We start from the raw sequence: 27799 nt of genomic DNA, 5'->3' as shown, positions 1-27799 counted from the left end.
CCGGTGATATGGATCGCCGCAGCTTGCAGGGAGAGGAATTGCGAAAGAGGAAGGAAGTAAAAGTTGGCGAAGAGATGCTGGCTGTGTTTGCAGATCTCAATTGAGGGCTCACCAAGGAGATGTCAATAAGCGATCCGTCCACACAGCAATCTTCCTGGGCTGTCAGAAAAGACCCGATGCCTCCATGGACGTTGATGGCGATAAGTGTTCTTCAAGAGTTAACGAAATGATTCCCTGGCGACAACGGAGACTCGGAAATTTCAACTCGTCACCACGGGCTTCTCGGCACGGCTTTCTTCCACACCCCTGTCAAACTGCCATCCGCCCTCGTAACATGTGTTCTCCGTCAAAGGTATGTGCATGTCCTTCGATGCCCAAACTTCGGTGAGAAAGAGAGACATCACGCTGACTAACTAACTGCTCACTTGGCATGTCACATGATATGTCCCTTATAAGGTTCGGTAACCTACTTAAAGGCTCTGCCGCCGCGATGCTTCATCCAAATGTGGAGGCACAAACAGCGAGCCAGCAAGCTTGCCGTGACCATAACCTGCTGGACGCAAAGCCATCAAAGTTGTATGGATAGACGGGGTAGTCCCGTACGGAGAACATGCATAGAATATAACACTGGTGGGCATTACCATGTGATCGGCGATTATTTGCCCAATTCCGGAACAAGTGGTCAGCTCCGGCTCCATGCCGCTTAAGGCTTTTCTCGAAGACAACCCCTGAGGGGAACGTTGCATTCTACGAGGATCCTCCACACATCAAGGAGGACAAGCGCTGAGCTTGTTTTTTTGGCCATGTTTTCCGAAGAACAGCATTCGCATTCCATTCAATGACACTTGTTTCCCTCGGAAATCGTTCAATAGCCTCTCAATTGGGCTGTCCATGGCGTGAACCTTTCGTTCAGAACGCCGTGTCCCTTCCTTTCTTCTTTCTGCCTGTGCAGGGCAGTCAGGGATCACTCCGAATCTAGACTTTTGAGTCTTAAGGACGGACGTATGGATGTGCACAACGCTTTCATGGCATGTCCTTGGCCTATTATGCTACGTAGCTGAGTTGGTACCACTATATGAGGACCAAGGCATCCCCGCTATTACCTGTCACTTTTATGAATGAATATGACCTTCCCGATTCTTTGCTTCTCGTGACCATTGAAGTACATACATTCCGTTCAGCCTTGCATTATGAGCATCCTTTTTAAAATTTTTGCCAGTACCCTGGCAGTGGTATCTGTTGTCAATGCGGGGGAGCTTCTCAACTTTGAGAATGAGAGGGACATCATCCGAGGCTCGTATATTGTGGTGATGAAAGATGGGACCTCATCGTCGGACTTGAAATCTCACATGAATTGGGCAGCCAACGTCCATCATGGAAATCTAGCAAAGCAAGGTCCAAGCCGCTCCACCGGATTCCAATTCAGCTTTGATATTGGTGGTTGGAGAGGTTACAGCGGAAAATTCGACAATGATACATTAAATGCGATTGTCAACAATGCTCATGTGAGTTGGGTGCTCTTTTCCCTTTCGTGGCTTCGTATTTCTTAAAAAGATCAACCTATCTAGGTCAAATATGTGGAGCCCGATCGTATGGCTAGCGCGACTGTCTTGAAAATCCAGAAGAACGCTCCATCTTGGGGACTTGGTAGGATTTCACATACATTCCGTGGCTTTAAAAACTACCTCTATCATAGTTCCGCCGGTGAGGGTGTATTGGCCTATGTAGTGGATACTGGCATTGACATTAACCATCCGGAGTTTGAGGGTCGGGCTGAATGGGGAATCAATGTCGTGGACGAAGTGGACACGGACGAGCACGGTCATGGAACCCATGTGGCTGGTACTATCGGCTCCAAGACATTTGGCGTCGCTAAGAAAGTGAAGCTCGTCGCAGTTAAAGCCTTAGGAAAGGATTCTAGGGGTCCTGACAGCGGGATCATCGCGGCCATGGACTGGGCTGTGAAGCATGCGAAGGAGAGGGGCATCCTTGGTAAAGCCATCATGAACCTGAGCTTGACAGGCGACACTGCGACTGCTTTGAACGAAGCCGCGGAAAGAGCTGTTGAAGAGGGTCTCTTTCTTGGAGTGGCCGCGGGGAATAACAATGTGCGTGAGAAGAATTGACTTTACCAACTTGGATCCTTCTCCCTCCACATGTCTTGAACAGGCGGGATGCTCACAGTCTCATCACAAACTTTTATAGCGCGACGCCATCAACGAGTCACCAGCATCCGTAGAGACTGTATGCACGGCCGGTGCCAGTGCCGAGAATGATGAAAAGGCCTCCTTCTCCAACTTTGGGTCTCTTCGTATGTCTTCTCTGTGGCTCTTTGCTTCTGACAGCCGGAGCTCTGCAAAATGAATGCTAACCATAAACAATAATCAGTTGACATTTATGCTCCTGGAAACAAAATTATATCAACCTTGCCTGGTGGGGGTAACGGTACAATGTCAGGCACATCTATGGCTGCGCCTCACGTCTGTGGTGTCGCTGCTCTTCTCATGTCTTCTGAAGGTATCAAGGCGCAGGAGGCCTGCGATCGCATCAAAAAGTTGGCACGGCCAGCCATCAGGAATCCTGGGAACAGCACCACCAACAAGCTGCTCTACAACAAGAGCGGCTTCTAAAGACACAATTCGACTGCATATATGGATGGTACGAGGGAGGAAAAGTAGGGAAGAGAATATCAGCAGGCTTTGGGAAGGGGTCTGATCCCTGAGAGCCATATTTTTCCGAGTTGACCATAGAACATATGACCATAGGGGGCTGTTGCGGTGAGAACGCATAGGGAACAAAACAGGAAGTGATCGTAGCAGGCTTAATATCACTTGAGTGAGCAGGGCGATATCCTGTCTCCCGGCAGATATTTCCCCCCGAAATTGTAGCCCATCATCCCAACCGATTCAGCAAGTGAAACGTATGTATGTAGTTTGTTGTCACTTTCATTCAACCGACTCGTCATCCTGGGTGATCTGCTGTAAATTTTTGAGAATTTGTTTCTCGCACCGGATAATTTACAGACAATATTTCACATTCCTTGGAGATAATCGATCCTGCCAGCGGTTGAGATCCTGGGATAGATCAGATCCTTGCTCAATCGATGGGTTTATCGAAGTTCCTGACGGCCGACGCTCTGCCTTCCCGCACGATAGGGTGCTTGCATGCACATACATACATACATACATACATGCATTCTACATTTGACCACTCGTTAGCGCTGGCCAGACAACTAACGCCGTGTAACGCAATCTGTGGGCGGCATGTTGGGCTCGCCGCGCAGCTCTCGGGACATCATCTGATGGAGACGCGATCAGCGAGATGATCCTCACGCCGGATGGGTGCGTCGGGCCGACATGGACCGATTACTAACATCGCTGTGGAGGGGAACTCCATCTGATCCAACCGACGATGATCATCAGGGACCATGTTCCTGGCCGATTTACCCAGGTTTTAACCAGGTCCAGCGAATCGTGGGATCTGACTGGCCTTCCCGCGCCCGCTAGCGACGCGACAGGCTGGGTCTTCAAGGCCATTTTAAGTTTTCGAAGGATGGGGGATGGTCCTTCTCCAGATTAGACTAATTTTAGGGTTGCCCAACGACACAGCGACAATGTTGCTCGCGCGTCCTCGATCACCGGGGTGTGTCATCCCCAGAGTTAAGATCTGCAGAGGACAGAGGCTGCTCGATGAGCTTTTAACGACGTTTCTGAAAAAAAAAGAAAAAGAAAACGGGTTTCCTGTGTCCTCCAGCGAGCCATGCAGGTATTGCCGGCTCGGACATCGCGAGAGAAGGCCTCGCGCTTTCTCGTGCTCCCTTGGTCTTCTTGTTTCTCTCGTATCTCTATCGTCTACGAGACTTCGTTCATCCTTCGCTTCTTCCCCTCCCCACTGGATCTGATCTCGCCATTCTGCCAATCGAGAAGGTTACACCCGCCCTCCTTGGCTATGATTGGACCTTGCAACCTTTCCCCAGGAACAACCATGCTCACTCCACAATATATCCTTAATTCCCATGCCACAGGTTTCGTTTGCTGTTCTGGAAAAATCTAAGGCCTGCCCCGGCCATAGCCGGCTCTTGCTCACAGACAACGATCCCATGTATCCCTGACAGGGGGTGAAGGGGATACGGAAAGTCAAAGAGGATTGACACGGAGTGAACGGAACGCAGCGCTGGGTCCCATGGGGGATACGTCATGTGGAATTTATGCGGGCCACATGTTATGGGATACCAGCATGATGAAGAGGAGGAGTTACCAGGCTTTACTCCGAAATCTCGTAGGAGCCGGGGTGTGGGGAGGTTGTGGGCGTGGGAAGCACGTCGCATGCGATATAAATTCAAGGTGATTTCCGTGAAGACTTCGAGGAATCTGAGCTATAGTCTCGATCTCCCTAACCCCTCAGAGACTGGTCCCTATTGTTGTCTTTTTGGGTACATTTCGGGTTACAATCATGCACGGTCTTTTGCTCGCCGCCGGGCTCCTCAGCCTGCCCCTTCGCGCTCTTGGGCACCCAAACCCAAACCCGCAGATGCACACGCTCTCTCGCCGAGGCGCTGTTGACCTAGATGCTTTCCGCCTGGGCCAGAATGCCGAATACTCAAATACCGCGAGTGTAGCTTCGAACCCGCCCGCTTTGTCCATCAGGAGCACCCAGAGCTACGTGGATGTCGCCAAGGACCTTGTCAAGACCACTCTCCCAGACGCAACTTTCCGTGTTGTCAATGACCATTATGTTGGAACCAACGGCGTTGCCCATGTTCACCTCCGCCAGACTGTCCATGGCATCGACGTCGACAATGCTGACTTCAACGTTAACGTAAGCGAGCCAGCCTTTACAATTCCGCAATCAAGACTGACAATCGTGATAGGTCAAAGATGGCAAGGTGTTCTCCTTCGGAAATTCCTTCTACAAGGGCAAGATCCCAGAGGAGAACCCAATGGTCAAGCGAGACCACGCCGACCCCGTTAAGGCATTGAAAGGAGTGGTCAGCGCCCTCAAACTTCCCGTCAAGACTGAGAAGGCATCTGCCGCTATCTCAGCGCAGAGCCAAGGCCAAGACGCCGTTGTTTTCAAGGGAACCTCCGGAGCCCTTTCCGACCCCAAGGGTGAACTTGTCTACCTTATCAAGCCAGATGGAGAGCTTTCTTTGACCTGGAAAGTCGAAACCGACGTCGGTGACAACTGGCTCTTGTCCTACATTGATGCCAAGGATGGCAAGAACATCCATGGTGTCGTTGACTACGTTGCTGATGCTACTTATCAAGTTTAGTATGTCTCTAAATTCCCACGTTCAAGTTTGCGGGTGAATAGCGAAGGCTAATGCATACATCAGTCCCTGGGGTATTAACGACCCTACTGAAGGCGAGCGCGAAGTCTTCACTGACCCTTGGGATGGAAATGCATCTGAGTTCACCTGGATCAGTGACGGAAGAACCCGCTACCCAACCACCCGGGGCAACAACGGAATCGCCCAAGATAACCCGAGTGGTGGTAACCAATATGAAAACAACTACCGCCCAATGAGCGACGATCTCCGATTCGAGTACCCTTACTCCACTGACATGAGCCCTCCAGATTCTTACATTGATGCGTCCATTACCCAGCTGTTCTACACTGCAAACGTTTACCATGACCTCCTTTACATCCTCGGTTTCACCGAGAGAGCCGGAAACTTTGAGTACAACAATAACAACCAGGGTGGCAGAGGAAATGACTACGTTATTTTGAATTCCCAGGATGGCTCTGGCACCAACAATGCCAACTTTGCCACTCCCCCTGATGGCCAGCCCGGTCGCATGCGCATGTACACATGGACCACCTCCCGACCTAACCGAGATGGCAGCTTTGAGGCAGGTATTGTCATCCACGAATACACTCACGGCCGTAAGTACATCCCTGAACATACCATTTCGGACCAAACTTATACTGTTTCTAGTTTCCAACCGTCTTTGCGGTGGACCTTCCAACTCTCGCTGCTTGAACGCTCTCGAATCCGGCGGTATGGGTGAAGGCTGGGGAGACTTCATGGCCACTGCCATCCGCTTGAAGGCTGGTGACACACGCGAGACTGACTACACCATGGGTGAATGGGCTGCCAACCAACAGGGTGGCATTCGTCAGCACCCCTACTCCACCAACCTCCAGACCAACCCTCTTGTCTACACCACCGTCAACCAATACAGAGAAGTTCACGACATTGGTACTGTCTGGGCTAGTATGCTCTATGAAGTCCTCTGGAACCTCATTGATAAGCACGGCAAGAACGACGGCCCCAAGCCTGAGTTGCGCGATGGCGTCCCAACTGACGGCAAATACCTTACCATGAAGCTCGTTATCGACGGCATGGCCCTGTACGTTGAAGACCCTCATATCCCCCTCCTCCCACATTCGCGGTAACTAACATCAGCTGCGTGTAGGCAACCATGCAACCCCAACTTCGTCCAGGCCCGTGATGCCATCCTCGATGCCGACGAGGCTCTTACCGGCGGTGAGAACAAGTGTGAAATCTGGGCCGGATTCGCCAAGCGTGAATTGGGAACTGGCGCTCGTTATGACAGGAGCAGACGCACTGGAAGCACCGACGTTCCACAGGAATGTCAATAAAATAAGAGCTTTTGGTTCTTTGTATATACTTAGCTATCTAACTGGAGATTGTGTACCGTTGCAGCCAACGGACACTCCAGTTTTTGGAATTTTATTTCTAATTCCTTCACTTTCTTCTCTGACTCTCCCTCGGAGAACTTTATCCAGAGTAGAGCGGTAGAAACGATTGGATATTCAAGGTCTCAACGTGGTGGAAGTACTCGTGCTCACCTTTAGTGTGTGTAACATCCGGAGGAGTACTATGAATCGGCTGGTTAAAGACGTACATGTGTAGGCTAGCTTAACGAGAGTGTCAACAATTCTCTCCATTGCTGATTCCAAAATGTGCTTCAAGCTGCCAAAGCTCTTCTCCGTGTATGTATATACCGTACGGAGTACATATATTCAAATTATTTTCGCAAGCTAGCCATAGAGTGCGACCGCCTTTCTGAGAAGAAGCGGCAACAAAAATTCGACGCTTGGGTGAAACTCCTCCTCGACAAAGCTCCAGAATTGTATTCTACGCAGATTGCTCTGGAAAATCGACCTGGGAATCATCCTGCCCTCAATATTTGATACAAGGTCAAATCACTATCAATCGAGTTGGAACCCAGGAAATTCGCAATGAAAGGAGACGAAACAATGTATACGCGCAAAGTCAGTAGCGAAGAATGGGAACCATACCTGCTAGCAGATCAGCCTGCGCGGACTTTGCTGTTTCTCCTCCTCAGCCTCATTCGCGACGAGCAGGATGGAGGTGTACTAGGTCTAAGGCGATCATACCTACATGTACTAGAGTCATGGAGAGAATGTCAAACCTGTTGACGTCGACTACTTTCCATGATGTATATCAGCTTGCGCGGCTCGCGATCGGCAGAAGTCTGAACGCGTTGCGTACTGGGCAAATCATGAGCCGCCTCCTCGTGCCGAAACTCATGCGCAGGTGCAAGAAACGTGTCAGTCGTGGTGTCTGAGGGTGATTCGGCGGCTTACTGACAAATGAATTGCTGAAAAGAGATGCAAGGAGGATTTGGGCCGTTTGATAGACTCACATATCTTGTTTGAGCTTTCAAGCCATGGAACAGATGCACATGTATGAAAGGTAATTTCATAGTTAAACCTGGGGTTCAGACACAGCAAGTTTCGAGAGGGCGAGGCGAAGGCTTTGGACGTGATGCCACTGAGGTAGATGGCGAAAGGATAAGCCTGAAGAAGCGAGGGAATATAAAACGTAGCCAGTTCAACTGGGAATTTTGGTAGTGCATTGTTAGTGACACCGGTACAAGATGCTGTAAACGCAAGCTGTTGATGGAGATGCTAGAATTTGGGTAAGGACGGGAGGATCACAAGGGTTGAAGTGCAGATGACCATTGATAGACTTATTCCTTTTGAATGTCAGCTGAATTGCCTCGAAAAAGGATCGGAGGAGCAAAGCGCATATTTCCTAACTCGGACAAACCAGCTATGAGGCCCTTTGGTTCTGAGAACGTTTACACTGAAAGATAGTATAACTAGGTTGCTGGTATGTAGTATGTATGCATTTTTTGGTTGACAGAGTCAACCTCAGGCTTTCTACTCTGTACTTGCCAAGCTTCCATAACTCACGTTTGATAAAAATAGCAAGAGTTTTTGCATGGCCGACAAACAATATTGTGGTTGACAATAAACACCCTTGGTAGGTAAAAGGCGCATTCCCATACAATTACCACACTCCTCCATGGAGGAAAAATTTAGAAATACAACTGCGCGCTATGGCCATAAATCGATGGCCTCAGGCATGGCAAGAAAGCGTGTAGTTTCTAAACATCGAGAGCCCATATTTGAGACGATGACGCATATCCGCCCTCGATGTCCCGACTGAATGTGCTGAAATACCATGGAGGCGCACAAAACCTTAGTCGCCTAATCCGAAAGAACACTTAAGGCCACAGTGATCGCTCCACTTGTGCTCCCGTTCTTCAGGTCGGTTCTCGGCTGCATATGCGTATGTGCAAGTTCCTGGTGGTATCACCTCGATTTCGTGGGTTTTCAATCCGAGTTTGGCAACCTTGTCGAGCCGGTTCGCCGGGTATGCCTGCTTACCGTCGATGCCCCAGGTGAAACCAGGGTCATTAGGGTGGAGTTCGGTCCACATGTCCACAAGGTTGTTTTCATTAATGATCGAATCATCTTCTGGAAGCACCGGGTTGAAGTCACCAGCTACAAGACCACGGCCGGTTGCGCGAAGGTAAGAGGCAATGATGGATAGCTGGCGAGGCCGATAGGAAGGCTGAATCGCGAGGGAGTCGAGGTGAACGTTGACGAGACGAATGCGAGCATGTGATCCGGGGACCGACTTCTTACATTCGCTCGGGTTGCAAATTGGCAAGAAGATGTCACAGCAAAGAGCGTCCCTCCCAAAATGGCTGGGGAAAGGGACTCTCCAAACCGCACCAAGCGCTGCCCTCTCAGGAGTACGTTTTAGGCCGTGGAAGCGTGATTTCGAGAGGAGCATCATCGTCGAGATCGACTGGTGACCCCAGCTGGTCGCGTCAGCTTCGCTAGAATACCATTGCTCACGAACCCAGGGCATCGCTAATAGAACTGAAGAGTAGTCCGAGTGACCTCCTGGAGGAATATAACATCCATGACCGGACGCATATCCCGAATATGCGTGATAATGGCGGATGTACGGATGTCTGGAGCCAGGTCTGTGCCATTGATATTCCAAGTAACAAGCGCCAGAGGGATATCTTGAGCTGACTGGTTCGAGTACGGTCCGGCAGTGCTCTTCTTAGCGCTAAGCTGGATCCATCGGCTGGAAGATGAGTCGAATTCATGCCAGGACTGAAAAATCACTGCGGTATCTTTTTCATCCAACTTCGGCAAGGGAGTGTTGTGACGCCACCCCATGAATCGTGCTTGAAGGCGCGAGCGAAGGCCCATCTCTATCAATCGAAAGTTGGCTTTATGATCAATGAGCTAACCACCCATGCGGACTGCAGAGCATTTGCAATGTTGACGTTGCTGAGATATTTGGCGCCTGGGGCGCGTCAGGAACGAGTGGCTGCGAAGTTGGCGCGAACAAGAGCTGATGGGAGGAGTGTTTAACTATGCACCATGCGACATCACAGTCCATCCCAGCAGCGAGTCAACCAACTAACTAGTTAACTAGTTAGCTATTAAGAGATGAATAAATCTCGCTCTCTCACTACAATTATGAAAGAACATTTTATTGTGTAACAAAAGAGCTCCCTTGTTCACCACAGGTTCCTTTCTATTATTATTTCTTCTTGAGCTCAGTCTTGATATGGGGGAAAGTGGGCCGGGGCAAGATATCCGGTACTTGGCGTTCAGGTCACCCACAAACCTTGTGGGCTTGTCAGCCTGCCAGCCAGCTGTTATCAGGCTCATTTTGTGATCTACTGCTCTTTTCATCATCATTATTTCATTTGCTAAGCTGATTCCACTGACTCAAGAAGCCCTGGGGTTTTCTTCTACATATTGAGCTCCCACTGCATCCTCTCTTAGCCCTTAAAATTCTGCTGGAGATAAAAACATTTGCGAAGCTTCTCTTAGAACTCGGAATTTAGATTCTGGCCTCTGTGGATCGTCAGGGAGACGGCTCAGCATTTTCTCGCGGGATCATAGTCGGGCCGAGAGTTTCACGTGAAGCAGCCCCTTTCGTGGGCATCCTGCTGCTTCCTGGCTATTCTCTGCGTGATATGTTCGTTTCGAGCAGCCGAACGACAAGCGCACTTTGCTGCAGATGGCATCAAAGCCCTCAGCGAAACACGATCATCAATGCGTGTCCTCGGCCAATTGAGATGGTTGAGCCTCCATACTGGTTGACGAACAAGAGTGTTGATGAGATGCTCTCGGAGGAATATGATCCACTGCGGAAAGAATTTACGGCTGCTCTCGCGGAGGAAGAACTTTACGGGAGTGGATTCTAATATGCCACGCTTGTCTGAGGTCATGGAACAGGCATGGACTATGGGAACATTCTGGTATACTCTGGCATTATCCAGTCCTACTGGCCTCTTCGGATTGTTCTATCAGCATATCCAACCATTATTATCAGGAGGGAAATCTGACGAATTTGGCGAGGTCATGCCCTTCTTCTGGGTAAAGAATGCGGGTGAACTTGTTGCCCGAAAACTTTCTGACAAGAAACAGTGTGATGCTGATCTTCAGCTGGTGTTCACTGAGAGCAAACAATCATGAATTAAATACATTGCACATGGACACATTTGCGGCGATAAGCTTACTCTGCTATTTCACAACATTATTGCCCTTTTCCGGGTTACTTTTCAGTGACTTGCTTGATTTTCAGACTGAGTCCTACTGCTTTCCTCCCTTAAATGCCTTTCCATGGCTTCACTCACGGCCTGGAACCCCTTTTGAGCCTGGTTGTGTTCTCGCTTTTTCTGGGCAGCCCTGCCTGAGGAAGTAAGTTGTTGAAGAGATTTGACATCTGCTTTCACTCCCACCATGGCTTCCTTGATTTTGTCAGAATCTTATCTGTCGGGCATTCCGAAGCTTATCGTTCTTTCTTTAGATCTGAGATAATTATGTTCAGAAATAGGAGGTAGACAGTCCACTTTTCCTTGTGAGCAGTGAGTAGTGCAAACACCGCATCAGGATGCAGGTTTGGCTTCAAGCTTTCGCTAGTTAGCGGCCGCCCCGCCAATGACGTCCGCTCCCACACCCCGCCCGAACCAGGCGTGTCCAGTCCCGAGCGCCAGTGAACGGGGTGCTGCCCACTCTTCCTGCTATACGGCCGCTTGCCCATCGATACATTGATTCTATGAACTGGCCTTGAACCAAACTAGACGCTACCATCGGCTTCAATTAGTTAGGTTGTCAAAGGATGGAGCGAACCATTGTTGTTGTCGGTAAATTTGCACCCCACGCAAAGAGACGAACTACGCCCGCTGGCTGACACCTGGCTGAAAATCTCAACAGGCGGCGGCATTATAGGATCCTGCATAGCCTACTTTCTGACAAGACACCCATCGTATGACAGCTCAAGACACAAGGTCATAATCCTCGAGGCGACGGAAATCGCCGGCGGTGCGTCGGGCAAGGCTGGAGGCTTACTTGCGCTCTGGGCATACCCGAGCAATATCGTCCCCTTAAGTTTCCGCCTCCATGCTCAGCTGGCGGAAGAACATAACGGAAAAGAAAAATGGGGTTACAGAAAGGTCAATTGCGGGCAATTGATGGCGCATGTGCTACCCAAAAGGACAAGCAGCACGGAAAGCTCAAACAAGAGCAGCACCAAACAGGCTGTTTCGCTGGAGAAACGGACTGAAGAGGCGATAGCCTTGTTAAGGGCGGCAGGTGTGCCTTCGGACCTTGACTGGTTTGATCCGCTTACATTGTCGGGATATGAAGAGATGGGCGATCCGGGCACCACCGCGCAAGTTCACCCATATTTGTTCACCACCTCGATGGCAAAACTGGCCGAAGAGAAAGGCGCCAATGTAATTTTTGGTTTGGTCACGGAGATTGAGCAAGTAGAAAATGGAGCCAGCACTGTAAAATATACGGAGAAAGAGACCGGTGAGTCCAAGTCGATTTCCGCCACCGATGTTGTCATCTCCGCGGGACCCTGGACCAGGTCAATCTTTCCACGGGCGCCGATCACGGCTCTCCGTGCGCACAGCGTCGTTATCCGCCCTACACGGCCGGTATCTCCCTACGCCATATTTAGCAGCATCACGCTTGCCGCAGACTCCGCCTCGGGCCGGCCGAGCCAAACATCATCCGCACCTGAGATCTATGCCAGACCCGACAATACCGTATACGCCTGCGGTGAAGGCGACAGATCAGTTCCACTCCCGTCAACAACTGCAGAGGTGGAGGTAGACGACTCCAGATGCCAAACCATCATCAACTCTGTCAGCGTCATATCGCCGGAACTACGAGATGGAGAGGTTCTGGCTCGTCAGGCGTGTTATCTGCCGAACGTCGCGGCGAAGGGGATAGGTCCCCTCATAGGTCCAACTGACATCAAGGGCGTCTATCTCGCGGCTGGCCATACTTGCTGGGGCATCCAAAACGCCCCGGGAACAGGGAAGGTGATGAGTGAGATGATTTTCGATGGGGAAGCGAAGAGCGCGCATATTTCGAGCTTAGATCCGCGTAAAATTTTGTGAATAAATTTTTGGCAGTACCTGTAATAATAGTTGTTGCCAGCTCTGGACTTAATATTCATGAGAGCGGGAGTGCTGTGGAATTTGTTCTTGTTGATTTATGTATCTTGTGGAAACATTAAGTACGTAGCACGGCCAGGAGAGAGTAGCTCGGCCGGAAATGAAATGTAGCATCATCGCAGCTTGGAACGAACTGACTGCCCCAGCTCTTTTTGACGTTTCACCTCTCCCGATTCACAATTTAAATAAAACTAAATAGATATAATACTCATGTGCAGTCCGATTTGCCTCTTGATGTTCGAGTTCGAAAAATGAGAGGTGTTTCCCAGTCGCTGTGGATCAGCGCTCTGGCTATCCTCAGCATCAACGACAGTGTAAACGCCCACGCTAAATGCACGACGCTCGAGCCGCCGACGCTGAACGATGGAACTCATCACGCTTCGAATGAATCATTGCTATGGGGCCCTTATAGGCCCAATCTTTACTTTGGCGTCCGCCCGCGGGTGCCGAAGAGTCTGTTGATGGGGCTGATGTGGGCAAAGGTGGATGAATATAGCAGCGCGCAGGGGAGTAAGTAGGTCAATTTCTCTCTTCCTTATTTCCTTTTTTTTGGTTTTCCTTCTTTTGGTGATGATGAATTGATTCTAAGCTCTTAAAAATTTCAGACTTTCGACACACCTGCGAGCAAAACGAGGGCATGGCAGGTTACGGCTGGGACGAATACGACATCCGAAAGGGAGGCCGACAGACCATCCACGATGCGGGAAACACGCTTGATCTCACCATTGACTTTATAAAAGTACCGGGTGGAAGCCGTGGTGGAAGTTGGGGGGCGCGTATTAAAGGTCAACCGCGCCCTGATGCTCCGCCAGATCAACCGACAACCATGATATTTTACGCGGCAATGGAGGGGTTAGGCAAGCTGGGAGTGGCGAATGAAGGAGATCCGCTTGGATTTAAGGATAACGTGAAGCTGTCTGGAGGTACAATGGAGCTTGGGGAATTTACCATTGATATCACGCGAGGCCCGGATACCAACAGTCATCCGCCAAATACGCATCCCAGTCATGATGTGAAGCCTCTGGATAGGAGCTTTGTGGCGAGTCTTCAACTTCAGCCGGATTTATTATGGCAAGCGAAAAGTACCTTTTTCCCCTGGCCATTCTACTCTATCGGGAATACAGCTTCTAATTCTGAGCAGGTATCCTTTTTGCTCACATGAAGCAGGAAGTCGATCCGTTGATTCGGAAATACGGAACCGAGAATCCTCCTCCTCCAAGTCGCTACTTTACTATTGCCAATGGCCCGGGACACGGAAACTTTCATATGGTACAAAAGGTCTTCCAGGGAGCGTTTGAGGTAGGTGTCAGCCCGCAACGTTCAACGTTGGTATTTGACTAACGTTGGAAAGTTTGATATCCTCTTCTCATCTGGTTCTGCCGGCCAACCATTGACATGTAAGTGCTTCCTGGCGATCATACCTTTGTTCTTGTCCAGGATTGATGAATTTCCTCCAGCCGATGTCCTCAGCAAGGAAATCGAAACCACTGCTCAAGCGTTCGAGGATAAATTTAAGGAGATATACTCCCCTATGAAACCGTTTGACTCTCCCAAGTATTTACCTTTTTCAAAGGCGATGCTCTCCAACCTGGTTGGCGGTGTAGGATACTTTTATGGAGACTCGATCGTTGACCGGTCCAATGCCCCAGAGTACGATGAGGAAGACGAAGGGTTCTGGGAAGGGACGGCTGAAGCGAGAGCGCGAGCAAAACTTTTGCCAAGCGATCCTGCTGAACTTTTTACGAGTATTCCATCACGACCATTCTTCCCTCGCGGGTTCCTTTGGGATGAAGGTTTCCACCTGATGCCGATTGTTGACTGGGATCTTGATCTCGGGTTAGTCTGTCAACCAGGTTGACTTGGAGGAGTTATGCTAACCGGAGTTTTTAGCTTGCAAATTGTAAAGAGCTGGTTTAACCTTATGGACGACGATGGCTGGATTGCTCGTGAGCAAATTCTAGGGCCCGAAGCTCGTTCTAAGGTGCCCCCGGAGTTCCAAGTCCAGTATCCCCATTATGCCAATCCCCCAACGTTGTTCATGATTCTAGAGGACTTGGTGGACAAAATGGAGGCTGGAATTTCCACATCGGGTTCTGATGCTGCTTCAGGAATATGCTCAAAGGATTTAGAAGCTGCCAAAGCATACTTGCGATCCCTATACCCTCTGCTCAAACGGCAATACTTTTGGTTTCGAAAAACGCAGTGGGGAGATATCAAGTCTTATGACCGTGAAGCATTCTCGACAAAAGAAGCATATCGCTGGAGAGGTCGGACAGTTGAGCTTGTTCTCACTTCAGGGCTTGATGACTACCCACGAGCACAACCTCCGCATCCGGGAGAGCTTCATGTCGATTTGATAAGTTGGATGGGCTTGATGACTCGATCTCTGCGACGCATTGCCGGGGCATTGGGCGAAACCGAAGACGTGGATGAGTTCGGCAAATACGAGAACGCTATTAAGAGAAACATTGACGACCTCCATTGGGACGAAGCCAAGAAGACATACTGTGACGCCACAATTGACGAGTTTGAGGAGAGCGTGCATGTATGTCATAAGGGCTACATATCTCTATTCCCATTTCTGACGAGAATGCTGGAGCCTGATAGTCCTCGCCTTGGACATATTCTGGATCTTATCAGCGATCCAGAGGAGCTATGGAGTGAATATGGCATTCGTAGCCTGAGCAAGAAGGATGAGCTCTACGGAACTGGTGAAAATTACTGGAAAAGCCCGATCTGGATAAACATCAACTACTTGATTTTGAAGAACCTTTTGGTAAGTGTCTTTGACTCGTGTTCACGTAGTGATACTGATCTTCGTGATACAGGACCTTGCAACTGCCCCGGGCCCCTACCAGAAGCAAGCCAGTGAGATGTATACTAAATTACGGAAGAATGTGGTGGATAATGTGTTCAATGAGTGGAAACGAACCGGATTTGCGTGGGAGCAATATAACCCGGAAACCGGCCACGGCCAGCGGACGCAGCACTTCACCGGCTGGACCAGTCTGGTGGTGAAGATGATGGCCATGCCTGATCTTTCTGCAGGTTCTACTGAGGCAGTGCGTGATGAATTGTAAAGGCGCTTTTCATATTGTTCTGAAAATAGATGTTTAGTTAAAGGCCCTTTTTAAATTCTAGACCGGTCGTAATAAAATGGGTATCTCTCAATCCTGTATTGCCAGAAATGCTCCCTCCATCCCTTTGTTTTTTTGTGGTTTTCCCAAATACTTGCGCCAATGCCATATTCAACGCCGAGTCCTTGATTCCAAATTGATCCAGTTTCAATTCCGTGATTTATGCTAGTCAGCGACGTCGCCTGTAACCATTGTTGTCTGCTCGACGGCGATCGTCCTCGCGATTTTCGGGAGAACGGCTGCGTTCGCGACGAGAGCGCCTATAGTCTTCCGTGCGACGCCTGTCCCTGTCCCGAGAGCGCGAACGTCTTCGCTCACGCGCATGAGTTGGGGAACGGGGCCGATACCTGCGACGTTCGTGGCGGTCATGGCCGTTTTCATACCGGTGGCTGCGTTCTTTTCGATCATGGAAGCGACCTCTCTCTCGGCTGCGGTCACGCGGCCGATCTCGCCTCCTGTTGATTTCAACGTCGTCGCTTCGTTTTTCGCGTGGTTCCTTGCGCTTGGTATCATTGGACATCCCGACAGCTTCTAGTCTGTCTGCGTTGGCATCATCACCTGCGTGCTTTAAGCCGTTATAACCGCCGAAACCGATGCCTTTGGGAATTTCCGCCTCGGTCTCATTTGCATCGCTAGTAGATTCCTTGATAAGCTTCTCAACATCCCTGCCTGAGACGGCGGTGGCGTTGGCACCAGTAGCAGATTTTGGAGCAACGGGCAGGCCCAAAGCTCGAGCCATAGCTTCTTGTTCGGCTTCCTTGATTCTCTGCAGCTCGGCTTCTTTCTCTTTTTTTACAGCGTCGGCTGAATCTTCATCATTGTGTTTGGCGTACCAGGAGAGGTCGCGACCTTGCTGCCAGCGTCCCACAGGAGCCATGAGGGAGTGGCCAAGATAATTCTCGCGGTGAGAGGAGTCCTTGACATCAGACCATTTAAAGGCGTCGCGGCCGCCGCTGTGAAGGAAATGGGCGTTAGCATGATAAAGAGTGAGCCAGGACGAGATGCATGAATGCTGCTTACCGACTGCCTTCCTTGCGGACGCTAGCCACCAGATCCATCTTGCTGGGCAGTGGTAAATTGTTCTTCCTTTTGCTTGAGCCGGACTCTCCTTTAAGTGAGTCAAGTGATGTAGGCACTGGTGAGAAACATGCAAGCTGCCTTTATGCCGGCTGGCCAATGCCAATCACGTGGGCGCTAAGTTTAGCGCGGTGATTAGCGCCATTTGGCCCGTGCGCTCCGGGGAAGCTTGAAATTGAGTTCACGCCTTCAACCGTCATGCATCATCATCATCCAACCTTGCGGAAGGCGAACGATGTGAGCAAAAGACAGCCCAAGAGGATGCTATAAAAGACACATTAACAGCTCCCTGGGAGAAGCCAATCTTTTGAATATATGATGGTGACTCAGCACTCAGGTGATTTCTGGTTTTGGTCAAGTGCGATTCTCAGCGGAATCAGGAACTTAACCTGAGTTCCTTTTGGGATGTCCATCCCACAAATGTCTTGTCTTCTCTCTTTGCCAGACAAATCTCATTTCGCTCAGCATAGCGCTCACATACAGCGAGGTATCATACAGGCTTAGCTCTTTTTGTTGCTGCCAGTGATACTTTGGTTTACCATCTGATACCATGGAGCCCTTCTCTTTAAGATCCAAGTACCAGGAGGTCTTTGTCAATGATAACAGGCAAGATCAGAAGATTGTCGTCGAGGAGCATGGAGTGGAGCCTGGATCCCGTAGAGTACATATGCCTCACTCGTTAACCGTTGAGATTAGTAGATTCTGACTGACTGTCCGCAGTTCCCAAAGTATGTCTGTCAAAATACTGTCGTGAGATGGTTCCTCAATTGATGGCTGACTCTCCTTATAGCAAGAGGGAAATCCCCGCACCTCAGCCGGCTACTTGGAGAAATAACCTTGTAAGTAGACCCGTGTGTCAGTAGCAGCTTATCACTCACAGTGGGATTGCTAGACGGCATTGTCACAGCATCGCAACCTCTACTTTGTTGCGTTCATGCATGAAATTTATGTCTACCAACCGACTATCCACTCTGTTGGCGTTACGCCCAAGCTGATTCTCACCCCTTTACTCGCAAACCCTTCGGCTGCTGGGTATATCTCTCAATCTCGTCCTCATTCTATCAACCATATTGTGGTTGGCGATTTGGGGAACGAGGAGATTCTACTCCTTTCAACGGACTCTGGAAACGTATCTGCTTATAGAACAGAGCGTATCTTATCTGCTATTGAGCAAACCAAGGGCAAAGAGCGCCAGAAGCCGACGGACCTCGGTGCCTCCGTACCGTGCTTCTTTACTGACTGGGTCAGGCAAAGCGCTTGGGGTTTAGCTATCCATAAATTTGCTCGCCTTATTGCAGTCAGCGCAAACACTTCTGAAATCACTGTCTGGGCCTTTGCCCTGGTCGACCAGGATGTGAAGGGCCATAAAGAACCAGAATCGGGCAAGCAGTCCTGTACAACTGACTGGGCAAGAGTTATATCACCTGCGCAGTTCGAAAAGCTTTGCCGGCTACCTCCGCAGCATCGTCGCTCCCGTAATCTCCGCATTACCTTGTGTGGGCATCCCAATAACATTCCATGCGTTGATTTCTTAAATTGTGAGCTAGATCCTCACGGGGAATGGCTCCTTAGCACGGATATCTCGAATAGACTTTTGGGATGGAGGATCTGGGAGAGTCCAATTCCCGTTACTGGATGGAACTTAAATGCGATATGGCGCAGTCAAGGCCAGGATTATATCGCTGATTCGTAAGTAAATAGCTCCTCTATTTCGAGAATTGGGTTGACCGGTCTTGTCTAGCTATGAGCGCGGATGGGGCGTGCTTGCACTTGACCCAAGATCTTTTCGATTGAAGTCTTCCGTTGAGGAAGCCTGTGGTGGCCGGCCGTTCGTGCAAAATAGGGGTGACACTTATGATATAACTTCGCTCATAGACCATGTTCCTCGTGCCTCGACGCGGTACACAGTCCTTCCGCTGGAACATCGCAATGGTTCACTGCCTCAAAATATCGGGAATGGACCTGCTCCTGAATCTAACCTTCCTGTGGACTCAGATGACGATCTTAATTTAGACGAAGGATTTAATCAATTGGGTCAGATTCAAGAGTCACTGGACGTGGTTGTTGCAACTAATGAGGCCGACAGCGGAAGCGATAGCGAAGAACCCTCTACTCTAAACACCCAAACTAGCATGCAGTACCCCCCGGTCTTAGTGGCATCCCAGGGAACTTGGAATGAGCCGGAGGAGTCGCTTATACCTACTGAAGAAATAGACGGACAACTTCAAGGGACCCCGGATATGGTAATAACCGAGGTCCCAGATATCTACGGATGGGGTGATTCCAACGAAGTAGATGAGGATATGGATGAAGGTGAAGAGCAAACGGCGGATGAAGATGCCAACGCTTATTTAGTTGATGCTCTGCTTGAGAGTCTATATGGGCCGACGGATACTTCCTCACAGGCTTCTGATTCCGCTCTTGAAGATTCCATTGATCATGCGAGAGCAAAGCCGGAGGCCTACGTTGAGTTCCCAATCCTTCACTTCTCCGAATCTGACATTCGTATGCTCTCGGGTCCATATAGCGAAAAAGCCAGTGTTGTATGTCGCATGGCCCTCAGACAAATGATTCCAGAACTGGCGCCAGCGATTACAAACCGCGATCGTCTCAACATGGTTCACCAAATCCCCGAGTTGGGGATCGTTGTCGCAGCTTCACAGAAGGGCCGCGTTGCAATTATCTCGCTAACAGAAGTACTCAATGTGGGTAGATTTATGAGAATCGATCACATTGTTCCGTTTGAAAGTCAGGAGCAGCTCGGAATGAGACCACTGGTCCCGTTGGTCGGAATAGCAGTCGGACCGGTGGAAAGTAACCTAGTCCCCGTTGAGGGGGAATCATCCGACGACGAATTCGATGGATCTTTCGCCGAAGACGTCGAAGGAATGGATGATCCTATGGATGGGAAGAAGCCGGTGCGTGGTTATGAGCGTATCAGACGGCCTCCAGGCTTAAGAATGCGGACACCTCGCGAACCGTGGCATGGCTCCCAATATTCACGCAAGTATCGGCTGATTTTGATGTACTTGGATCATACTGTGCTTCGCTACGAGCTCTTTTACGATTGGCCCAATGGTGTGCTTGGAGGTAAGCAGCAAGATCGTGGGTCGTTTACTCTGGCTCCTTGGACCTAGCCAAGGAAAAGGATCAGGCATATCCAAGCATCTAAGAGGTCCCGTGGTAAACTCTGATTTAAAGAGTTGCCAGGGGGAATGGAAAAGGGAGCCTAAATCCTTGTGATCCGGCCCGATTTGTGCTTAAATATAAGACGGCGTATGTAAACTTGATGAACTGGGACCTTTAAAGGGCATATAGAGGGGAGATTATAAGGATGTATTCGGCTGAATAAGCGCGACAGTGGTGAAGGCTGTCTAAGGGTGCCTACGCATGGCCTTGAATAAGCATGTGGATTGGAAAATTCGCCATGGACGATCATAATGTATGTATGTACAACAAGTTTAATATGCAGAGGATATGCGCTGGTCATAATGAAGTTATTGGCAAAAGCAAGGAAACACAATCATTTGCGCGCTAGTTTTCCATTCTGTCGTTAGACATCGAGATGCGTCCATTTAGTATAGCAACATCAAAGTTGAAGAAAGTGAATATCGGAAATGTAGATAAAAATGCTTGAAAAAGAAGGATCTATTAAAAATCGTCGTCTAACTCATCGCTATCCCATTCGTCTTCTTGATCATGCTGGACCAAGTATAAAAATCGCTGAAGTCCGCGTCTCTGGCCTAGGTCTGCCGCAGGAGGTTGCTGACGTTGCTGGCGTTGACCCTGGTCTTGGACCTGGGCATGATTCTGAGGGGGAGGAGGGACCCCGATGTCGTTCTGGGTTTGGCCTGCGGGACGGGGTTCTCTCTGGTCCATTTCTATGCGCTGGGGCGGTTGCTCTTGTTGCTGTTGTCGTGGCGGTGGAGGGATTGCTCGCGGTGGTCCTGGGTGTGGAGGGTCGGGAGCGGCGGGGGGAGGTCGATGGTGGTTGGCATCATTTAAAGCCAAGGCGAACTGCCATGCGCCATGTTCTTCGTCTTCTTCGTCATCCGGTTCTTCAGCCCAGAAGGGATCCGCTAGCTGCTCCTGGGCCGGATCGCCGGTTCCATCTCCTCTCTCGAGTTCCCATAATTTCATGTAGCATGAACTGCTTCGCTCGTTGAAGTGCTGATATGGGTTGGCGGCGAATAGCCAGGAGGAACATAGATAGCAGAAGTGTGTCTTGCATCGGGAGCAGATCATGTGGTTGCAGCCCATAGCCTTTTGGCAGCGAAAGTCGCAAGTTGGACATCGTGTGGTGTAGAGTTGCATATAATCCTCGGTAGCCTTCTCTTCTGCTGTAAGCTCCGCAGCGCGTCTAGGGTAACAAAATACGCTAGGACCATGCCAGCCTCTCTTGCACACACGGCAAAAGGCATACCCACAATCTTCGCATATCGCTACACGTTCTTCCATTGGGGGAAGCTGGTCTTCAGGGCCAAAAGGATCAAATGTCTCTGCCACATCTTCATCGTCCGATAACTCCAGGTTGCTGATATTTAGAGGGTCCGCTGGTTTAGGAAACCGTTTTGAGCGTGCAGCTCCCTGGCACCACTGACGAGGGCAATATATCACCGACTTATCCGCTTCTAACTTGAGTTTTCGCTTTAAGAGGGCATAACGTTGAACGATCTGGGGCTCCAGGGGTATCTGAAGAAGTTCATCAGGTGTGAGAGCTAGATCCGGTTTCCGATGTCGTCTAGGTCTTCTTTGTCCTTCAATATCCTCGTCTGCTGGGGCTGACTTCGTCTCTTTGCCGCAGTTTGGATCAATACACTTGACGTTATCAACATCACCTTCAGCGATACAGGTATTGTAAAAGTCCTGAAGACATGCGACGCAGAAGACATGTGAACAGCGCGGAAGTCGATGGCAAACCTTCCCTTTCTTCGGTTCTAGGCAGATACCGCAAACAAAGGTTTCTTGTTCAAACTTTTCCCTCTTGACGCGAAGATCAAAGTCTAAAAGAGGAATTTTGAGGCTCTCCGGAAAAGAAAGAGGTTTATCTCTGCCGACGGTTAGTAGCCCAAAGATTGTCTCTGCTGCTTGTTGGAGGTGATCGATATAGGAGTAAACCACCAAATCTTTTCCACATTCTTCCCAAAGATTCTTGCCTTCGGTCACCAATCTAGATATTGTGGGGCCGGGAAGCCAGTCAGGGTACGTTGATATTGTGATCTTCGGAGGTTCAATAGCTGGATACCGCTCCGGCAGTTCTATTTGTAACTCCAGCGGAGGAAAGTGGGATATGGGATAGGTCTGAACGACCACTGCGCCTCCATGCAAAGAATTTTCCAAGCCGTTTTCTCTATTTACATTGTCCATAGGGCTGGAAGTGGTAGGGATATTTATGTTAGCGTCTTTCGAGTCTTCGAATACCACGACGGCCGGATCAAGGGGGGTGACTGGTAGCGACAATGAGGCCTTGAATGGGAATTTAGGGTCGATGACAATCTCTGGGTAGATAGCAGCAATAGAAGTCAGCTCGACGGCACGTTCATCGTCTGCCCATTCCGCATCCACATCCACATTCACATCCATCTCTGTATCTTAATTCCGATGTTTTCCACGAAAAAGACCAAAAGGAATTCTCGAAGTGACTGCGTCCGTGGATTCGATGTCGAAAGTCCAGTGGCTTATTTTTCCTTTCCTCTGGTATTAAAGAAATGTATCGAAAAGAAGGTATCCGTTTGCTAAATCTGCAGCATTTGCTCGCAGGACCTGATCGTTGCCGGTTGATAATTTCATAGTAGATTCAGCGAGAACTGAGGGGCAACAAAGAGCGCCAATAGGGAGGGTGGGAGGAGTGTAGACGCCACCTCGGCTTTGGAAGCCTGCTGTTTTACTGAGCTGAGGAGTATTTTTATTTCTGCTTGGGAAAATGATCTGACAAGTGAGAGGAAGAAACCCTGCGATGACAGACTGGAAGTGCGCGAGAGGCGGGATGAGCCAGAACTAGAAGTACCACTCCAGCCAAATTATTAGCGGTGGTACCTGTGTAATAATGGGGGCTATTCCCGTTCTGGAGTCCGAGCTTAATCGAAATTCTGCGTCATCGCGATCAGTAATTCGCGCTCAAAAGGCCGGACTTATTGGACCGGCAGCCATTGAATAAGTTATTACTTTTCACTGGTACTTCTATCACTACCAAGGGATCGAGGCATTGTTTAACCATTTGAAGGCTTGTTTTCTCCGTGGCCAATCCATAGCTTATCCGTCATCGCTGAGCATGTTGGGGCTATCCATATTCTCCATCCAACAAGTGCATGTTTCAAGAAACTCTCCCACCCAGGCCCAACAATGGATAACAATAAGATAGACACACCTTTGGCTTCGTTTTCCTTAACACATGTTCACTATGTGAGTTTCTGCAAGCACTCTTCGAATTATTTGCAGGAGAGCTAACAAGAACTTTTAGAACCCGGAGGACCCTTTATCCTACCTTTGTGCTTTCCTTTCGCTCGTTCCACAAGCAATTGTTGTTGTCTACGTTGCGCTGATATGGGCATCGCGGGAGGTTGAGGTCCTCTTCATGTTTGCTGGCCAAATCCTTTGCGAGGCGTTAAACTTTGGACTGAAAAGGGTGATTCGACAAGAGCGGCCGCAGCGTACGTTACCCCAGAACCTTTCTTTGCTAAGATTCTTGTCAATATGGAAATTCATTTCGGCTCCGGCTAAACGTCAACCTTCTTTAGAGATTTACGGCAAGGGTTATGGCATGCCCTCTTCCCATTCGCAGTTTGTGGCTTTCTTCGCTTTCTCCGTAGCCCTCTTTCTTCTCGTGCGACACAAGCCCACCAGCTCCTCCACACTACCCAACGATTCCCCATCAACTTTCGCAGAACGAGTTATTCTTTCACTCCTCGCTTTTTCCGGAGCCGCTGCAGTAGCCTCAAGCCGTATATACCTCAATTATCATACCCCGAAGCAGGTTATGGTTGGTATCGCAGCGGGAATTGCGTTCTCTGTGGTTTGGTATTTGTTTGGAACGCATCTTCGGCGATCGGGCTGGATTGACTGGCTTTTGGAAGTAAGAATGGCAAAGCTGTTGAGAATGCGTGACTTGTTAATAGGAGAGGACTTGGCTGAAGCCGGATGGCAGAGATGGAAAGTGAAGCGGGGACAAAGCGTTGTGAAAAAATTCGAATAGACGTGATACCCCTCGACACATTTAGACATCGGCTTAACTTGAGGTATGTAAGTGAATACAGGTACGACATGTGTCACGTTGACTTAGCAAGCATGTCAGACTACGCGGGATTAATAGATGGCCTGAATGGGAGCTAAGGCTGGAAGATATACTTCGATTGGTTTGCCAGTACCCTTCTGAAGTCGTACCTGCAATGCATGCCGGTAGCCAGGGTCGTGACATGAGGTTATACGCTCCCAAGTGCCATCCTGTGAACTGGAAGAAAAAAAAAAAAAAAAAAAAAAAAAATATTCTCTTGGGGCTTGAGCTGCTTATACTGTAACTACATAGATACCATAATGATTAACTTTATAACCTTTTCCCTCAGAGTTTGCAGACCAGGATCGCATGTAAATGATCCGAGCGTATACACTAACAACTCATACTCCCAATGCCCATGGAGGATGGATATGATCATGGCACTCTACATCGCAATAAGCGCAGACCCACCAACGAGGACCGTTTGATGAGAGCCTTTCGTTACATCGAGAACAAGCCAGATGATCTCGGGCTTCTCGCTGCAATTCTAGCCTATCCTGAGTGTCGAGGATCTCCTGTCGCTGCTCCGGTGTCTTTACCTCGCAGAGACGGCACAATCTGCCCTGAATGGCATCATTAGGACGTTGCGCAAATTTTATGTTCCCATGGGCGACTTTGCAGGTTGCACGATGATCCGTCCGCTTATGGCGACGCTCTCTATCTATTCGGTAATATGATGTGTAAAAGCATTTGGTACAGCACGGCTTGCAGATTGTCATGTGTCGGTATGGCTGTGATTCCCAGACAGGGCCTAGTGTAGAGCAAGACTAGCAGCCATATCAGTTGCTGCTTTAATTCCATCCTGGATGGGTGAAAACGCACGTTACATATCTGAATTTTGCAAACACGGCATTTATCCTTGCTAATCCCTTCGCAAGTGTACTTTCGAAGTTTCTCCAACTCAAAATTGGTGCCAAACTGTTCAATGGGAGTCGGACTGAGCTCGACAATGTCCACATAATGCCAATTATCAGTGACTTTCGCAGAAATCAAGGCCAATGCGGATTTTTCGGTTAGGTCCTCGTCTTTTGCTCGAGATGTTTGAAACTTTTCGTTGCTAGTTCTCCTAACTGCCTGTAGACATTTCGATAAATACCTCAGTGCGAAGCGAGAGCCCAATTTGGTATTGCAGAAGAGAATAGAAATTGGGCGAGAGATCCAGCGGGTTGGTATATAGCAGGAACAGCAATCACTATAATCAGCAGCAGGATGAAGAAAGCTGTCTCTGGCTTCGACATAAGCGAATCCGAGTATAACGTTCAGCAAACCACACACCAGGTACAAGATGCTAGTTCATGCACTTTTATTAGCTGGGATGTTTGCCGAAGAAACGGAAGTAATAGCCAACTTACATGACGGCAATGCCAACGGCCCAGTTCTGAACAAAAGAACGGCAGGATTTATGTGGGGGAATGACGGTTTCTAGATTTGCTTTGCTGACTTCCACAAAAAGGTTTCGGCCATCCGTCCCATTTCTCCAGTCCACCGCATCTTTGCAGCTGGCATAGGAACGTGGGAGGAATTGAGATTGCCAGGATATGCCGAGAATAAGAGCGGCGGAAAGCCCAAGGTCTATGAAGCCAATTGTTGCTAGTAGGAAACCCTTGGTGAAGTTTGAAGCCGCAAACATGACGAAATTCCACGCAAAAGTGGCAGTTCCCTAAGGGCAGTTAGAACGCACGTATTGCATCCGCATTCGCATGTAATTAGGTCCTGTCATTTTATGACATACCACTGTCCCGACAAGGTGCAACCCCTGAAGGAACGATTTGCCGTTGGGTAGAACATCGTATATGTCTAGATCATGGACAAGATTGTATAGGTTGAGGCCGATAATACCGACCATTCCTGTCGGAACATGACAGACAAAACGAATAATAACAGATGGAAGGCCCGGCCACATGCTTCATATGATATCCCAAACACTCTAACAGCGCCGTATAGAGTATGAGTATTTGAGGTGAAAATATGCGCTCCAAATTTGAGCGGATTTGTTCATTATATCAAAATTTTCCCGAGGCCATAGACGACCAGTATCTGTATGTGCTTGAAATCCGGAGCAACATACACATCACCTGCGAGGTTGCCAGATGGGCGATGCTCAGGCTTGGCAAGCTTCCAAGTCTGCCTTTCGAATACGTGCGAGGCTGTGCCAGCGCCAAACGAGAGGCATGACTAAAATAAATAATATCGCCATCTCAAAAGATGAAGAACAATACTGATAGGTGTTCAACTTAGCGTACTTGACAGCCTCTCGTATGCTGGCCAATGACTATTTAGCCTTTTTACGTACATATTCCGGCCAACACGGGCCTGTACGGGTGTCGGTGGGGTGAATGACTCTTTTGGCTTGCATTACTCCGTACTCTGGACAAGCAAAGGATACCTCGGCCCTGCTCGGTCCCAGCATCGAGGCTGGAATGCAGCCAGACTTTTTAATACCCTCAGAGGCTCTCTCTCCAAAGCCAAGGAGCCGCAGGTCCACCGGTAGATGAGAACGCCCGGCAGTCGCCGCGTTTATAGTAATCAAAAGGCATTGCCCAGCCTTTTATCACTTGGTGAGCCGTCATACGAGAGGCCTTCAAGAGGCAGAGGAGTCTGATGCTAGTCTTCGAATCAGGCTGAAGGGGCGGTTGATGGCATAGTCGACTAGTTAGCAATTCTCGTCGATCCCATCGTCTGTGAAAAGGACATAACGCTAAATTTCGGAAACTGCAAAGTCTGCAAGGGCATATCTGGGTTTATGACTATAGTGTTATTTGGGTTCAAATCGAGCAGAGAGTAAGCAGTGGGTGGGGGTTCAAAACAAGCGTCAGTATTCGTACGCTACCAATCGGTATTGAATGGCGCCGCAAGCACTCTGAGTGTTAATTTATTATTACTTCAAAGAAATAAAGTATAAAAAGGCGATTCGGTACCTGGGATGGCCGTCGACGGCCGAGAGGTCCATGGCCTTACATGACAAGGTGGAAGTATGCAGACAGAGATTCTCTAGTCCTTCCTGCTCGCTAAGGTTGCCGTGCGTGGGCACAGGACCTCTTTTGCAATATGGACTCATGGCCGAACTTGTCGTTATGTCAACGGGTAGTCGCACGTTACCTATGGTTAAACCTCCGGGTTGACCAATGCCAGAGTTCTAACCCTCCTAATACCCTATTGCTTCCATGCTCTTGATTACAGTAGTAGCCTTGCAACTTTGAGACGAGGCTCATACAATCATCATGATGAGAGGCCAGCCTTATTAAAAAACAAGAAGCGCGTCCTCGCCACTTCTCTCTCTTATATCATTTGAATAATAGGTCGTTAGAAATAGGCTGGGAGTGGCCCTTCGAAGGGGTCAGAGTTCGAATCTAGCTGCTAGAGACTGAGTCTTCTTCCAGTTTCTTTTTTCTTTCTTTCTTTTTTTTTTTTTTTTTTTGTGTTTTGCGGGGCATTCGTGCACTACTTTTGGTTCTTTGTTGGCCCCGCTCCTCTTCTTTTCTAATTGAATAGTACCAATGCGCCGGTCTGGATCACTGCTGATGGATCGA

At 49.2% G+C, this 27799-nt stretch overlaps 10 protein-coding genes across 10 annotated transcripts; 6 read left to right on the top strand and 4 right to left on the bottom strand.

The window, feature by feature from the left end:
* Positions 1-1190: 1190 nt before the first annotated feature.
* On the top strand, positions 1191-2630 carry D8B26_007248 (uncharacterized protein; the record flags this gene model as incomplete). The annotated part of the gene is made up of 4 exons (XM_066125476.1): positions 1191-1505; positions 1569-2108; positions 2206-2311; positions 2389-2630. 4 exons carry the CDS (start codon positions 1191-1193, stop codon positions 2628-2630), a joined length of 1203 nt encoding a protein of 400 aa, XP_065981559.1.
* A 1822-nt stretch (positions 2631-4452) lies between these two features.
* MEP9 (Extracellular metalloproteinase 9) lies at positions 4453-6653 on the top strand (the record flags this gene model as incomplete). Its single annotated transcript, XM_003072073.2, has 5 exons — positions 4453-4818; positions 4871-5271; positions 5336-5886; positions 5939-6353; positions 6420-6653. 5 exons carry the CDS (start codon positions 4453-4455, stop codon positions 6604-6606), a joined length of 1920 nt encoding a protein of 639 aa, XP_003072119.1. The 3' UTR covers positions 6607-6653.
* A 1697-nt stretch (positions 6654-8350) lies between these two features.
* D8B26_007246 (uncharacterized protein) lies at positions 8351-9510 on the bottom strand (the record flags this gene model as incomplete). Its single annotated transcript, XM_066125475.1, has 2 exons — positions 8351-9192; positions 9258-9510. The coding sequence occupies 2 exons, from the start codon at positions 9508-9510 to the stop codon at positions 8480-8482; spliced, it is 966 nt and encodes a 321-aa protein (XP_065981558.1). The 3' UTR covers positions 8351-8479.
* Positions 9511-11305: 1795 nt separating this feature from the next.
* Positions 11306-12809, top strand: D8B26_007245 (uncharacterized protein). The gene is made up of 2 exons (XM_003072071.2): positions 11306-11462; positions 11533-12809. The coding sequence occupies exons 1-2, from the start codon at positions 11438-11440 to the stop codon at positions 12726-12728; spliced, it is 1221 nt and encodes a 406-aa protein (XP_003072117.1). The 5' UTR covers positions 11306-11437; the 3' UTR covers positions 12729-12809.
* A 106-nt stretch (positions 12810-12915) lies between these two features.
* CWH41 (Processing alpha glucosidase I) lies at positions 12916-16876 on the top strand. Its single transcript, XM_003072070.2, has 7 exons — positions 12916-13295; positions 13391-13867; positions 13927-14084; positions 14137-14182; positions 14243-14621; positions 14676-15561; positions 15614-16876. The coding sequence occupies exons 1-7, from the start codon at positions 13037-13039 to the stop codon at positions 15863-15865; spliced, it is 2457 nt and encodes an 818-aa protein (XP_003072116.1). The 5' UTR covers positions 12916-13036; the 3' UTR covers positions 15866-16876.
* On the bottom strand, positions 16092-16980 carry D8B26_007243 (uncharacterized protein; the record flags this gene model as incomplete). Its single annotated transcript, XM_003072069.2, has 2 exons — positions 16092-16875; positions 16943-16980. 2 exons carry the CDS (start codon positions 16978-16980, stop codon positions 16092-16094), a joined length of 822 nt encoding a protein of 273 aa, XP_003072115.1.
* A 569-nt stretch (positions 16981-17549) lies between these two features.
* Positions 17550-22914, top strand: D8B26_007242 (uncharacterized protein; the record flags this gene model as incomplete). The annotated part of the gene is made up of 5 exons (XM_003072068.2): positions 17550-17660; positions 17720-17727; positions 17790-17838; positions 17892-18688; positions 18741-22914. The coding sequence occupies 5 exons, from the start codon at positions 17550-17552 to the stop codon at positions 20134-20136; spliced, it is 2361 nt and encodes a 786-aa protein (XP_003072114.1). The 3' UTR covers positions 20137-22914.
* On the bottom strand, positions 20651-22582 carry ITT1 (translation termination inhibitor protein itt1; the record flags this gene model as incomplete). The annotated part of the gene is made up of 1 exon (XM_003072067.2): positions 20651-22582. The coding sequence occupies one exon, from the start codon at positions 22580-22582 to the stop codon at positions 20651-20653; it is 1932 nt and encodes a 643-aa protein (XP_003072113.1).
* A 278-nt stretch (positions 22915-23192) lies between the features above and the next one.
* D8B26_007240 (uncharacterized protein) lies at positions 23193-24449 on the top strand. The gene is made up of 4 exons (XM_066125474.1): positions 23193-23401; positions 23460-23649; positions 23737-24071; positions 24144-24449. Exons 1-4 carry the CDS (start codon positions 23342-23344, stop codon positions 24189-24191), a joined length of 633 nt encoding a protein of 210 aa, XP_065981557.1. The 5' UTR covers positions 23193-23341; the 3' UTR covers positions 24192-24449.
* A 99-nt stretch (positions 24450-24548) lies between these two features.
* D8B26_007239 (uncharacterized protein) lies at positions 24549-26350 on the bottom strand. Its single transcript, XM_003072065.2, has 4 exons — positions 26002-26350; positions 25622-25929; positions 25092-25557; positions 24549-25036 (listed from the first exon to the last, which is right to left on the bottom strand). The coding sequence occupies exons 1-4, from the start codon at positions 26170-26172 to the stop codon at positions 24611-24613; spliced, it is 1371 nt and encodes a 456-aa protein (XP_003072111.1). The 5' UTR covers positions 26173-26350; the 3' UTR covers positions 24549-24610.
* Positions 26351-27799: the final 1449 nt, after the last annotated feature.

Source organism: Coccidioides posadasii, chromosome 4 (assembly GCF_018416015.2).
Source record: "Coccidioides posadasii str. Silveira chromosome 4, complete sequence".
NCBI lineage: Eukaryota > Fungi > Ascomycota > Eurotiomycetes > Onygenales > Onygenaceae > Coccidioides > Coccidioides posadasii.
This window is presented reverse-complemented; position numbering and strand designations above follow the sequence as displayed.